This window comes from Hibiscus syriacus, unplaced genomic scaffold, assembly GCF_006381635.1.
Source record: "Hibiscus syriacus cultivar Baekdansim isolate YM2019G1 unplaced genomic scaffold, ASM638163v2 tig00110393_pilon, whole genome shotgun sequence".
Taxonomy (NCBI): Eukaryota; Viridiplantae; Streptophyta; class Magnoliopsida; order Malvales; family Malvaceae; genus Hibiscus; species Hibiscus syriacus.
The window spans coordinates 636,668-651,790 of record NW_024062721.1 but is presented as its reverse complement, the minus strand read 5'-3'; the positions used below and the strand labels follow the sequence as shown (position 1 = coordinate 651,790).

Sequence of the window (15,123 nt, the reverse complement as noted above, 5' to 3'; positions counted from 1 at the left end):
TTTTTTGTTGTTGATCAATGGCTTCTAAACTTGTTTAAATACTCCTTCAAATGATTCTAAATGTTGGGGATGATTAGTGGAGTCAATAGAGTCGTTTAAGTGTGAAAACAATTAATTAAATCAGTTGGGAGCGTCAGTGCATCGATGCATAACAAGGTGTATCGGTGCATCAAGTGTAAAATTCAAATATTTTGACCGTTGGAACACTTAGTGCATCGGTGCACTAAGCATGCATCGATGCATAAAATGCATTCAATGTTTTGTAAAAGCCCAAGTGCATCGATGCATGGTGTGTGCATCGATGCATGGTGTGTGCATCGATGCATAAAATGCATTCGATGTTTTCATTAAAACCCAAGTGCATCGATGCATGGAGAGTGCATCGGTGCATTAATTGCATTCGATGTTCAATTTAATCATTGGCGCAACGATGCATGGTATGTGCATCCCTTTGAAAAATTGATTTTAGGCTTGATTTTGGTTCAAAATACTTTGTGAAAATTGTTTCAAAAATATATTAAGTATAAAACACAACTTTACACATTTAGTAAGGTTTGAAATTGATCTTGAAAGACTTGGAGTAATAATTTGATATTCGAGTAATTAAATCGAATATACTTAGAAAATCATTTGTAAAATCTTAAAATTCATTAAACTTAATTTGTTATATCGAAACATCAAAATGTTTTCAACATTTCTGATGCTCGAATCTAAAATTTCTAATCATAACAACTATTCATTTAAGCACTGAGATAGCTTGATTCGTATTATTTTGTACATTATTATACCTACATTTCCAAGGTCGGGGCTACCATGAGAAACGGTCGATAAGTAAGATAAAGTTGAATTTTTAGTCTTTTCAAATTCGATTGAAGTTTTCATCTGAATCTATTTAATGTAAAAAAATTAAAAAAATTTTATTCGATTCAAACACAATCTAAATTTTAAAATTAAAACTTGTTCCAAGTCAATTTGAAACAAATAAAAAGTTTTTTATTCAAAAAAATAAAAAGATAATTAAAAAATATAGAGAGACACTGTAGTAGACCCAATTTTAGATTTGAGTCAATATGACCACTTAACTATTTAATCGTGATAGTTAATTTAATCCTAATTTTAATTTTATTTAATCAAAATTTAGTTTTTATCCAATCAAAGATAACTTGTATTTGGGGGTTTGTACTTAGGTTACTTAACTCGAAGAAGATCACTCAAACCACTAGGCTAAATGCTTCATTTGGTTAAGTATTGCAACAAACTCTATTTATCTTATAATATTGTTAATGATAGAAAAATAAAGGAATAAAATCATTCAAATGAGGATTCAAACCTAGACCAATTATAAAATATAAGAGCACCTAAATCAGTTAAAAATATAATATTTTTATAATTATATTTAGGAAAAAGGTAACTTTTTCCCTTGTAGTAGATTCAATTTATCACTTTTGCCCCTATCCCAATTTATCTTGTAATTTAGCCCTCAAAGTTGCTCAATTGCATCATTATATATTCTATTCCTAACTTAAAACCCTACGAATCAACTTACCTCAGTGGTTAAAGGAATGTTCATTGTCAAATAGTTGAAAGTATTTAGAACAGATATTACTTTACAATCACCTTAGCTTAATAAAAAAATTATAACCCTAAACTCTAACTTAGGGTTTTAAATTAAGTGTAGGGTATAGAATGATGCAATTAAACAACTTTGAGGGCCAAATTGATATGAAAATACGATAGAGGCGAAAGTGATAAATTGAGTCTACTACAGGAGCAAAGGGTTAATAAGTTGTATATTTATTATAAATCATATTTAATACAATGTTTAAAATTTAAAATAAATGTATTATTTTTACGTTTTGAAACTAAATTCAATATTTTTCTATACTTATTTTTATAATTTTATTAAATAAAATTAAAATTAGGACTAAATTGATTGAATGTATAAGTATTGAGAATCAAATATGAATTATACCAATTTTTTAACTATCACTTAAGTACTTGCCTTAAATGTTAATAGCAAGTGACTATATTAGAACCAATTAAATAGTTAAGCTGTTATATTGACTCAATTTTGTAAATGATGGTCATATTGAACCAATCCTATAGTTGAGTGATCATTTATATATTTTACCATTTTTTTATTTACCTTCGTCCCATTAAAATTTTTAAACTTTGACTATGATTATTTTGAATATTTAAATTTTTTTTTATTAAATATATATTTCAAAACTACTTGATTAAAAGATTTTAAAATATTTTTTTTTATATTTTTATCAATAATAAGTCAAAATTGAAAAAATAACCCAAAAAAATCAATTAGAAGCCATTTAAATGGGACATAGGGAGTATTTGATAAAAGTAGAGAGGCGGTTGTAAAAAATATCTATAAAGACATGTGTATTATAATAATTTCTCTAAATATATAAAAGAGAAGTTTGCTCTTATCGTGGATTGAGTTGGATTAGAAACTTTTTCCCCTAAATCTGATTCCAAACTTACCTAACTCTATCCTTCATAAAACTCGATCCAATAAGAATTTAAGTTTTTAAATTAATCATATATAATCGAATCAGAATTAGCTAGATTCTATAATTTAACCATCCTCAACCTTACGAAAAATATCTTGACCATCTAATTTATTATGGTTTAATTTCCTTATGTCTATTGTTTTTTTAAATATATAAACTAAAGTTTACAAAATTATAAAATTTAAATCTTGAAATTTGAAATTATAAATAGTAAATCTTAAAACTTAATTAAACCTTAAATTATAAATTCTAAAGCCTAAATATGATATATAATATTAAAATAGATAAATTTATGTAAACTAAAATTTACACAATATGTTCAATTGTGTATTAAATAATTTTCTCAATTCTAAAATTATTAAAAACTTGAAATTATGCTTCCCTAATTTCTTTTAGTTCAATTATTATTTAAACCTCTATTAGTTTTGAAAATCAACAAAATTAAACTCCAATTGAAACCTTTTTTAATTTTTTTTCTTTCAATTCTTGATAGTTCTGAAATCAATAAAATTAAATCATGAACCCAAGGTTGAATTACTTTTTAGGCTTATTTTTTAATTTTAGAATTATATTGATTTCAAAATTCTTCATTATTATTATATTTATAATTAACTTGGTCTTTATGGAGCTGAGCGATGTGGCTTGTATCCGTGATTTTATTGTTATCTTGACTTTTTTGGGCTTAGATCTGTTTGGGGTTTAATGTTTTATTTGGATTTTCTTATTCTTTTTTTCAATATACTATGGTTTACATCTATTTCTTTCGGCAATTTTAATGGAATAATATAGTGGAAAAATATTCATATAAATTATTTTTTCCAAACAGAGTGAAATAAATAATAGACAAGGAAAGACACTCAGGAAGGCGTCAGAAAAAACGACATTTCCCCTAAATCAAATAGTGTGAAAGTCAATCTTATTAACGTATCAATTAGAAGAAATAATATATCTTTCGCAACATCTTTCCAAAGATGCTACGTGATTTGGGCATCTCCTCCTATATACTATTCATGTCACCCTAATAATTTTCCTGCTCATATGCCATATGAACAACATATTGTCCAAGGAAAATTGTCATTTCTTTCGAAATGATCATACAAAAGAACTCCAATCATTGGCCCATTGAACGAGAGTGATTCAGGTTCAATTTCTTGATTTAGATTTTTTATGCTTTTTCCCAAAGTACTGGTGTTTACACATCTATTTCTTTCGAAATGATCATATAAATGATCTCCCGGCCAATATATTAGCAACTTAAAACAGTGTGCAAGTTTAAATGCTTGTTGCAAGTGGAAGGTATATATTTATTAGATCAACTCTCAACCTTGATACCAATATATATATGGTGTCCTACTTTAAGGCTCCTAACTGCATTACCGATAAGGTTGATCAGATTATTCGGAATTTCTAATGGAACGTATACAGAAAGAGCATAAGTTTGGATGGGAGCTTTTATGCATACGAGGCAGGATTAGAATTTCAAAGGGCAGCTTTAATGAATGATGCACTAATCAAGTTCCTGCAGCTTTTCCTTATTGGGGGGCAAGGATTGTGCGGAAGTTCTACTTCCTCGGAAAATTATCGACTAGATTTATGTACAAGTTTTTGTGGCAACAGACAGAACCTCGGTGATAAGAACCCCGACCATACCCGAATAATCCCAACTAACAAATAGAAAGATTTACATATTATGGCTTGGTGAAGGTTTTACAACATAAAGGGGACTGAAACAAATTACAGCCAAGTTTTACATATTGATCAATTCAGAACCCATACATACATACATAAAGAAAAGAGTAAACTGAAAATAATCCTCCTTTCATCAACAGAACAAACCAAACATAATATTATGGCTTAGCTTGTGGACACTCCTTGGTCTTTCAATATTTTTTACAGTATCACCTTCATCTCAAACTCATCACAGGCCACGGATTCACCCCAGTGGTAGTGGGCATTGAAGAACGGATAATTGGGACACGTCTTACAACTGAAAAGGCCTCGTTGAGTCGAGCCGCACGAGTCATAAACTGAGAAACCTTCTGCAAGTACAACTCAAGGAAAGAACAAAACGTTAGATGTGTACCATCAGTCAACCAATCCATTTGTCCATTTGTTTAGTGTAAAACTTAAAATTAATTTACCTACTTTCAAAATTATTATACATAAATATTTGAACAAACCGACCATTGAATATGCCAATATAACTGTACTCATGGTGCATATTAAGTTTCAAACTGGTCCGACATTATTACAATGTCGATAGAGAATTTTGTTGTTTTCAATATATATTTTCTAGTTTTTTACAAGGGATAATAGTTGAGGCACTTCTATTTAATGAAAACTCTACGTGCACAATCCACAATAATATGAATCTTTTATAAATCAGTATGATCAGTATGATATAAAATATTGACTTAAGGAAAACTCTACGTGCACAATCCACAATATTATGTTATGAATCTTTTATAAATCAGTATAATCAGTATGATACAAAATATTGACTTAAGGGTCACCTTTGCCCCTGTAGTAGACCCAATTTATCATTTTTGCCTCTATCGTATTTTCACATCAATTTAACCCTCAAAGTTGTTTAATTGCATCATTATATACCCTACCCCTAACTTAAAACCCTAAATTATAAACTCTGAGTTAGGATTTAGATTTAGGGTTAGGGGTTATAGGTTATGGCTTATAATTTAAGGTTTTAAGTTAGAGTAGGATATAGAATGATGCAATTGAGTAACTTCGAGGGCTAAATGATGTGAAAATACAATAGGGGCGAAAGTGATAACTTAGGTCTACTACAGGGGTAAAAGTTACCCTTTTGCCTAAAATATTTAACAAATATAAATCATACAAAGAGTTTATGAACTTATGTAAATAATACAAATATTAAACTATTTAATGAAAACTCTACATGCACAATCCACAATACTAAACTAATTTAATGAGATCTCTACTCTTGTGTGCATGTGCATGTGCACGTGTATTCCAACATAAAAACCAATTGCATTATTATTTTGTTTGTATTATAAGAATCACTAGATTCACTGTTATCTCAAATTCAGCAAACAAAAATTAAAAACAAATGATACCAAAAAGGGGCACAATAGAAGTACAACAAGAACCCAAATTCATAAAAAAACTCTATGCTTGAAAAGAAATCGGGATAAGATTTTAATCATAGAAGGGTAAACAAGTTCTGAACCATGATGAACAAAATATTTGGATCTAAAATCGCAAATAAGTATTCCTCAAATCATATCCTCCATTATATCCTAACCACCTCCATGTCCGCAAGACATAGGAAGAGAAGACATAAAAATTGGTGTTTCTGAAAAATAGAAATGGATGGATCAACCAAGATTTAAAGCCTCCTAACTTATTTCTGCAACACTTCAGGAATGGTTTTGTTTGGTCTCTCATTTTTCTGTAGAGAGACATATCACATTTTTCGTTGGCTTTGTTTGGCATGTAGCCATGTAGGGTTATCTTCTGTTTACATGAAAGAGACTAGACAAAAGGCAAAGCCGAACTCCCTAACCTTGCAATAAAAGGGTCTTAGCATTTATTAGTTGACCAAATTTGGCATCCAAGACTGGAATCCACACAAACATTGAGAGGATGTGATTGCTACAAATACTTGACAATCCAACGTACCTTAGATATTAATAACATGTACTATCTCCATGATAATATGATGGATATGATTCAGCTGTCAGCTAAATAGTCTTAAGTCCAATTTAATGGTGAGAGACTTTGGTGTTTGAATATTGAATTGGTTTTTCTATTACACACGTGTTTTCCGTACAGCATTTAGTTAAAAGTTGTGTTAGTGACAGGGAACAGAACAGAGGAGGAGGAGATGAGAGGATATGATTGCTACAAATTCTTGACAATCCAACGTACCTTAGATATTAATAACATGTACTATCTCCATGATAATATGATGGATATGATTCAGCTGTCAGCTAAATAGTCTTAAGTCCAATTTAATGGTGAGAGACTTTGGTGTTTGAATATTGAATTGGTTTTTCTATTACATACGTGTTTTCCGTTCAGCATTTAGTTAAAAGTTGTGTTAGTGACAGGGAACAGAACAGAGGAGGAGGAGATGAATACAAAACACAAAGTTGCCCACCACAAAAGAAAATGTGTTGTGGAAACTTGGTAGAAGTTGTTTGGTAGGACTTAAAAAAGAATGGAATAAGCTTTTGGTAAGACTCTATTTAGAAGTTCTTTTTGGTAGGACTTTATTTAGATTGACATTACTTTCCTTATTTTATTGTATTTAATTTATTACAGTGATAAGCAACTATATTTTCAGTGAACCAAGGCAAAAAGAAGAGAATTTCAGCGCTTAGATAAGGAACTAATAATAGATAAAATGGTTCAGTGGTTCACTCGGGAAAGCACCCACTAATCAAATATTTCTAAATAAAGAAATTAATAAGGATGCCGGTAAAAACACTGCCAAATCAAGCAAGCAACGGGTCTCAACTAGTCATGGTGAAGCTCAAAGGGATAATGAAACAAAAACGAAGAAGACCATAAAGATTATGTATAAAAGATAATGAAATTCAATTGCAACATGAACCCTAGGGCAGAAATGGATCTAAATCCTAAAATAACAAGGACAACCAATAACTTATATTGCCTGGTTACAGAATAAATCTAAGAGACAATTCATTATCCAATTTCCAAATATTGAAAACAATAACAGGAAACACAAAAAGCAGCAACTGACCTTATCATCCAGGGTAACCTTTATCTGCATGCTACTGCTCTTCCGCTTCATTTTATACAATCTAAATCCTAATATAACAAAACCCATCACAGCCGCCGCTACAGAGAAGGACCAAGCAGGACTAACCCTGAGAACACAGTATCTCAAGAGCTCGAAAGGAACTTTCCACCATGCTACCTTCTTCTTGTCTCCCTCATTAACCGATTTCGCATGCAACTCCATTTCATCAACAGTTACACCTTCATTACTAATTGTATTATCGTCTCCTACTTCCGAATTGAAAGTTGAGCTATCCCCATCATCGAGCTCACCTGAATTCTCCAACTCAGCTCCCTTTTCCATAAAGTCACTAAATTCTATGCCAGCCTCTTTCTCAATATCCTGAAACTTCATTGAAATCAAACCATCTCCACCAGAATCAGGCCAGAACTTGCCCAAATCCTTGTCTTGATCTTGAATGTCGTCAAACTCACCGAAACCTAACTCCTTTGTCCTATCGAATTCACTAAATTTAGTAGCATCAGGCTTAAATGTAACCAATTCGTCAGTCTTATCTTCCGCTTTTCCAATCCCTTGGAACAAATCCGAGGCTTTCTCGTTCTCAGCAAACTCGAAGTCTTTTTTCACAACCAAATCAGTTAATTTACGATCATCTGACCGATCACTGCCGGAATCGGACCAAAAATCGCCCGAGTTATTCCTCCTATACTGAGTCACCGGCTTGGGATCAATCCAACTCGGATTATCTGACTCAATAGAGCCTTCTTCACTCACATCCCCCTCCTTTGCATACATACTCTGATTATCAAGAGAAAAGTAATCAGACCTTATCATCCCTTCAGTATCACCTTCAATGCTCTCAAGATTCCTCGACTCGGGCGAGGTCGCCATGATAGAATTCGACTCAGAGTCTGAGCTGTGGAGCACCTCCCAATCTAGTAGTTCTCCTTCCATGGCAGGGATCTTGATTGAACTTCTTTTCTAGATTAGGGCGATCAAAACAACAAAAACAGAGAGCACCCAACAAACCCCAATCCCTAATTCAATTTGGATTCTGAAGATAATAACTTGTGAGAAAGGTATAAAAAGCCAAAGACCAAAGAGGATAAGGCAAGGCACTGAGAGTGTTGAGCAGAGGAAGACCATGCAAGTTGAGAGCGTTGAAATAATCATTTGTTTGGTCGATACAGAGATGGTTGACTCTATAGATTGACGACCATTAGGATTTTGGCACGTCAAAGTAACGGTGGGGGTGAAAACAGGTGAACTTTTTTCTGATCAATTAATGATATCTTTCTTTCGGAAGCTGAGAGAAGACAAACTAGAAGTGAAAGAGGACAAGTGGTGTCAACTAGAAGAATTAACCATTAATCTTAATAAATTGCTAGTTTAACCCAAATACAACATTTAGCCCGGAAAAAATTCTATAATTTTAAGTTCAAAATAATTTATTTTTAATTTTAATTCCATAATGATCAAAATAGAAATTCTCCCAACTCAATAGAATAAGAATCCATACATATATAAATTTACACATGATATAACTTGAACTAAAATAACAAGGATTCATAAAAAATTACCATATTTAACTAAAAATTTAATATTTAAAAAATTTATATACAAATTTATGATTATGAGAAAACCAAGGCCATTTCCACCTCCACCTTCACCCCTGTTAAGAACATGGAAATGAAGAATATGTTTGTTTCATAGTTTTCGCAAAAAAAGTGGTTGGTTTTTCTTTTAAAGTTTTATGAATGTTTAATCATGGAGTGATTGGCATCTTAATTGTTGGGTCCAAATTTTAGGTTAAGGTTCTGGTCGGAATTTGACAAATGAAAACTAGATTTGGTACTACTTCATTTTATCAAACATGTCAAATAAGCATTTCATTTAGCAATAAATGATAAGCTGCTCTTAAGTAACAAACAAAATGTATAATCATGTAAATAAATCGGCGCACAAAAATGTAGTGTTTTTAGCCCTAGAGGCAAATTGGCTCAAGTTCGATCCAAGTCCCTTGTGGAAGCTTCCCATAACACCACCAAACATGTTACAGAGAACCAAGGTGACATCAATCTTTCCCCGTTTTCAGAACCTGAAATCACCCAAAAGGCAATAACTTCTCATAAACAAACCAATCAATGATGAATATCTGATTTGATAAGAGAAAGAAGGAAGCAAAACTGCACAAAGCTGATCAAATTGTACAAGCCAGACAATACCAACTCCAAGTTCAACCAAATCTTGTTCAATGCTAATCAAAGTTGGAGGGATGAACTTTGGTTTTGGGGAACTGTCTCCAATAGAGTAAAGCAAGTAGTAGCAAAAATAAATATGCAGAAATTGCTAGTCTCACGACCAATATGCTACTCATATCTAAGGTAAAATGAAAAGTAATTGACATTCCTAGATTTAATATGGGTTATGTTCCATTTCTTGTCTATATCATAAATGTAAATGACATCAGATGATCAAGATTTGCCTACACAGTGGCTTGTAATATATGTCAGTGACTTGTAATATATGTCTATAATACAATTAAGGATTCCAAGTGTCAGCAAGCTGAAGGAATAAAAAAGCAGCAAAAAATGCATAAACTGTTAGCTTCTGAATTTGGTATTCCTTCAGTCATATAATGAACTTTCTATAAGGGAATAGAATCATAGTACCTATTATAGATCCTCAAAAGCAGAAAATTCAGAATCTTTGGGCTCGTTTATGATCTTTTCAAACATTGACTTGACCGTCTCATGCTGGAACATCTCTTCCAAAACTTTATCCTCTACAATATTACAGACTTGTTTGTGATGATCACCTTTATCTGAAGAGAACAATAACTCAGATAACCGATCCTTCCCAGCTTGTCGATAATATTTTGTTGCCTCCATTGGCCCAGAGGAGATCAGGTGGTAAACGTATACGACCTTTTTCTGGCCTAGCCTATAAGCACGGGATATAGCCTGTCGTTCGACAGATGGGTTCCATGTGACATCAAGCAATACCAGCCTTGAACCTCCAACAAGATTAATACCTTCAGAGCAAGCCTTAGTTGATGCAAGCAACACCCTTACTTTGCTCTTTGGATCATTAAAAACATTAATCGAGCATTGACGCTGCTTTATGTCACATTTTCCGTGCATTAAGAATATCTCCTCACCTTCCTTCCATTTTAAATTATCTTGAAGCTGCTCCATTATTAAGCGTAATGGTCCAATGTATTGACTGAAAACTATAACCTTTTCCTCCAGGGCTTCACTAAGCTTAAGCAGATTCATGAGGAATTTTGTTTTCACTCCTTCATCGGGTTTCAGTCTTATCATTTCTAACTCCTTCATGCTAACAATGGAGCTGACAACGTCATCAGTATCTTTCTCATCTAACAGCGGAATCAAAAGCTGCTTCAACAAAGAGGGATGGATGGAGATCAAGGACACATAACGATCCAAATCAAGTGGATTTTGCTTTACGTTTTTTCTTCTCTTTTTGAAAGGATTCTTCTTTTCTCTAGAACGCTGAAGGAATTCTTCAACACGATGCAGGATTTCTTCAACACACTCAAGGATTTTCTTCTGCAGATGAGTGGGCCATAAAACAACTAGAGAATGCTTCAAACCAGGAAGTGCAGTCTGTAGAATTGTGCCTTCATACACATGAACAAAAGGCTTAATCACAGCTCTAACCTCTCTCAGTTTGTTAATTCTATCAACATCGTTTTCAATAGAACCAATCCAATTGGCAAATTTCAATTTTGCTTGGTCTCCTTTGCGCCCACACCTTATATTATCCTTGTATCGATTAGTGTACTGGATTCCTTCAGCAAATGTTGGTCTAACTAACCAGAGTGTGTTGAAGAGCTCTTTGAAATTGTTTTGGAAGGGAGTTCCGGACAGAATTATACGACGTTTGGTTTTAATTCTTGACAAAGCCTTCCACAAAAGAGAATCAGCATTTCTAGGTATATGTCCTTCATCAAAGACAAAAAGCCTAGGAAGATCAAGAAGGATTTTACTGATTTGATCATCTAAAGTTTTACATTTTCCTTTCCCTCCTTTCTTTTTTCCAGCAAGTTTAGTGAAAAGGTTGTAACTAATTCCCAAGACGCCTCCACTGGATTTCCAGGAAAGCAGTTTCACCAAACGCTTAGCATGTTTATCTGCATGCAGGGTAGCATTATTTAGTTTCTCATAATGAGGAATTGCATACGTTTCTTCCTTGTCAGAAAAATCCTCACTGTTTAGATTGTGAAAGGGAATATCAACCTTCCACTTAATGAACTCGTCTCTCCATGTTAGCAACATTGTACAAGGAGCAACAATTACTGGCCACGAGCTTGGATACTCTTTTAAGTATGTCTGAAGAAAGACGATGGTCAGAAGAGTTTTCCCTGTCCCAGGAGCATGAGATATGATGCATCCTCCACCGCTGCTGGATGAGTTTTTAGACTTATCACGATAAATTCCCCCTTCTATATTACTCCACATAAATTCAAAACCTTCACGCTGATGGGGGTGGAGTTTACTTTTTATATTTGGAACAATTTCCCATACTGTTCCTTCGATATTGGCAGAGGAATCACCAGGCATGTCAATGCGAGGATCTAGATCTTGAAGGCCATCAAACATAGAGGAGTTCACAATGCTAGAGTGTTGCCTCTCATATTTTCCACATGGACGTTTCATCTGCAACAAGCAAAACAAAGTTATGAGCATTAAATATCTGAAGCGAAGTAAGATCCTCAAGTTTTGCAGTATACATATTAGGCTCCTTGCCATTTAGCTTGTCTAGGACCACAATTCTAATTGGAACTGTTTACATCTAAATCCATAAAATGAAAAAAGTTCATAAATAGATTATTAAGCATGAAACATACAGGTCCATATGAAACTTACTAAAGGTGATGCAATGTATTTGATTTCCAGTTCCAGAAAAGAGCAAAATTTGCATTTTATTCCAATTTCTTCGTCTAGCACAAGTTTATGATCCCCTTGACGACATAGGGATGATCTGTCCCGTTTAACCCCACAAACATTAGCAGCATCCTCAGTTCCCACCTGCTTATCAATATGGGCAATATAGGTATCAATTCAATCATCTAAAAGCAGAATTCGCTTAGAGTTGAAACGAAGATTCATGAAAAAGGAAATTTAAATTCATGGTTTGCTAATTTTCACTTTAAGGAGTGCATATTCATATACATATAAATATGGTAGAAAAAATTAACTGTTCCCAAAAAGATGCTAGGAACAACCAAGATAATTTGCATCTATTCCTTTCTAAGAAAAGTTCAAGGCCACTTTATCTGATCTTTACAGCGTTTAAAGAAAGATGTGCAGTTGAATGAATGTATGTTCTTTGTCGATGGTTGCATTTATTTATTTTGATAAGATTTGAAGGCTTCATTAAAAACCCCTTCTTGATTAATGGAGCTTGTATTGAAGCTTCTTAATCATCGGAAGGAGAAAAAGAGTGCCTTATAATTTCATTATAGAAAATAGAATTACAACCTTGGAACAACTATTCCAAAAAACCCTTACAAACAATACAGGAGCCAGAAAACCAAACTAAAGAAGCCAACACATAAAAATCAACCTATACCAGCCTTTGCTAAACCATCAGCATCCATATTCGTTGTATTTATTTCAATAGAAGACAAATCCATACAAGATAAAGGCAATGGATTTCACTTGATTTCAACGCACAAAAAAGGGTTTCACAATATAATAAACAAAGATACAATTTTTATTATATGAATCACTTTGGAATACTGGTATTGTTTGGTCACATGCACATACCGGGGAAGGATGAGTTGAACCAATCTCGTTAGAAGCAAGGAAAAACTGCATCTCAGTCCACAGTGAGTCCAATTCGTCTTCAAAACCTACGTTCTGAGGAGTGATTGTGTCCTCAGTCCAGATGAGAAATTGAGAGGCGAAAGGTTGTTCTCAGTTTCTTCATTGTTCAAAATAGTATCTGCCAAAAGGTAAGAAAGTGAAGCTTCTCGGAGGAGGCTGCCCCTTTTTTACCCTTGGACGGGTTGGTATAGGAAGAAGTAAAATCATTTAAACAAACAATGTCGTCATCGTCATCGTCCGAGCCGGAAGAACACCGACGTTTCTTCTTCTCCTTCTTTCTCTCTTTCTCTATCTTTTTCTCTATCTCTTTCTCCTCCCCGCAATAATCCAAATCATCCGACTCATCATTGTCTTCTCCGCTTGTGGATGTGAGATCCTCATCAGAACCCTCCATTGAATCATCTTCTTCTTCTTCTTCTTCATCATCGACATTATAAAGATTGCAAACATCAGCAGGGCTTGTTGCATTCTGTTTACGCTGCTGTATTTCAACGCCAGATTTTTGGTACAGAAAATGGACTTCGTTTGTCACTTTTTGAGAAGCGAAAGATGTAACAGTTTTGTCCTTCCGCTCGTCCTCCACCTCCTCCAGCACCACCTTCTCAGTGTTCCTCCGCTTGAGTGCACGATGCTCCTTCAAGACGTGGGCTTCCGTCCTACTTCTGGTTCTTGAAGCTATCGGCAACGACGGATTCAACATCTTGCGTGTACCATAAGAAATAGGATTGTTTCAGTTCAGGCACACAGACATGAAACGAATGCGCGAATATAAAAATAAAGAGAAAAAGTTTAATAATAATGAATATCGGAAAGACAATAATCCCCTGATCTCAGCGACAGCGACAAGATCGCAATTCGCAAAGAAAGCAAAAAGGCTTAAACCTCAAAACTCCTTCCATATACGAGGGGGTTTGGGGAACTTTTTAATTAATAACTGCAATATATTTATAAACATATCATCCAACATTATTTTATATTTAACATGAGATTGAGCCAGCGTAATTTAGGCTAAAATTTGGTAGAGATATATAGTTTAAAATTATAATATTTAAAATTTATATTCAGTTTAAGGATGTATAATAAATTTTATTATTGTTTTATTTATATTATTTGATGTATTATTTGTGAATGAAGTTATTATGTTTAAAAAAAATAAAAGTAATTGATGTTTAATAAACTACATTTACTGAAAATATTAATTTATAAAAAAATTCAAAATTTAAAATATAGGATAATTGAATTAAAAAGATACATAAATAATTAAATTTAACATGATTTTAATGTAATTTTTTAATAAACTAAAACGATTACAAAATAATATTTTTTATTTAATATATATATTTTAGATATAGTATAATACTCATTTTAAACATTTTTTCATGGTTTGGGTTACCACTATTCGACTGGATAGAAATTTTTATATTAGCAATTCTTTTTAAAAATTAAAGATATTAAAAAATATAAGTTTTTATTATCAATTATAATAAAATTTTCATTAAAAAAATCTCAAGAAATTTTCAGTTCTTTTTATTATATAACAATTTTGATCCAAACTTTTCAAACAGTAAAATAATTTTATAACATTTAATTTTACTGATTAATCACCTTAATCCCTTTTAAGTTTTTATAGTATTTATTTCTAATATTAAAGGTTTATTATAATTTTATTAAATTGATTCAGATACGGTGGAACAATATCAGTGACATTGAACATTTATTAAGATTTTATCATTTTAGGGTGCATCATAAAAAATGCAAAAATTTGTATATAAGTTGTCGTCGTTGCTTGATGACAAAATCTATTTCCCTTTACAATTTATTTTTGGCATTAGCAACTTTATTGCTATCCAAATGCTCTGAGCCGATTATGTATAATTTATCAATTATACAATATTACTTCTAAATATCCAAATTAAATAATAATTGTATTAATATAATTTTTTATTTTTAATACATTTACTTTTTTAATTATTTAAGGAGATTACAAGATAAT

General features: G+C 32.6%; 2 protein-coding genes across 2 annotated transcripts; both read right to left on the bottom strand.

The window, feature by feature from the left end:
* Nucleotides 1-4,404: 4,404 nt before the first annotated feature.
* LOC120123409 lies at nt 4,405-8,359 on the bottom strand. The gene is made up of 2 exons (XM_039142306.1): nt 7,276-8,359; nt 4,405-4,567 (listed from the first exon to the last, which is right to left on the bottom strand). The coding sequence occupies exons 1-2, from the start codon at nt 8,227-8,229 to the stop codon at nt 4,433-4,435; spliced, it is 1,089 nt and encodes a 362-aa protein (XP_038998237.1). The 5' UTR covers nt 8,230-8,359; the 3' UTR covers nt 4,405-4,432.
* A 1,591-nt stretch (nt 8,360-9,950) lies between these two features.
* Nucleotides 9,951-13,830, bottom strand: LOC120123515 (SNF2 domain-containing protein CLASSY 3-like). The gene is made up of 4 exons (XM_039142387.1): nt 13,348-13,830; nt 13,071-13,163; nt 12,168-12,329; nt 9,951-11,957 (listed from the first exon to the last, which is right to left on the bottom strand). The coding sequence occupies exons 1-4, from the start codon at nt 13,828-13,830 to the stop codon at nt 9,951-9,953; spliced, it is 2,745 nt and encodes a 914-aa protein (XP_038998318.1).
* Nucleotides 13,831-15,123: the final 1,293 nt, after the last annotated feature.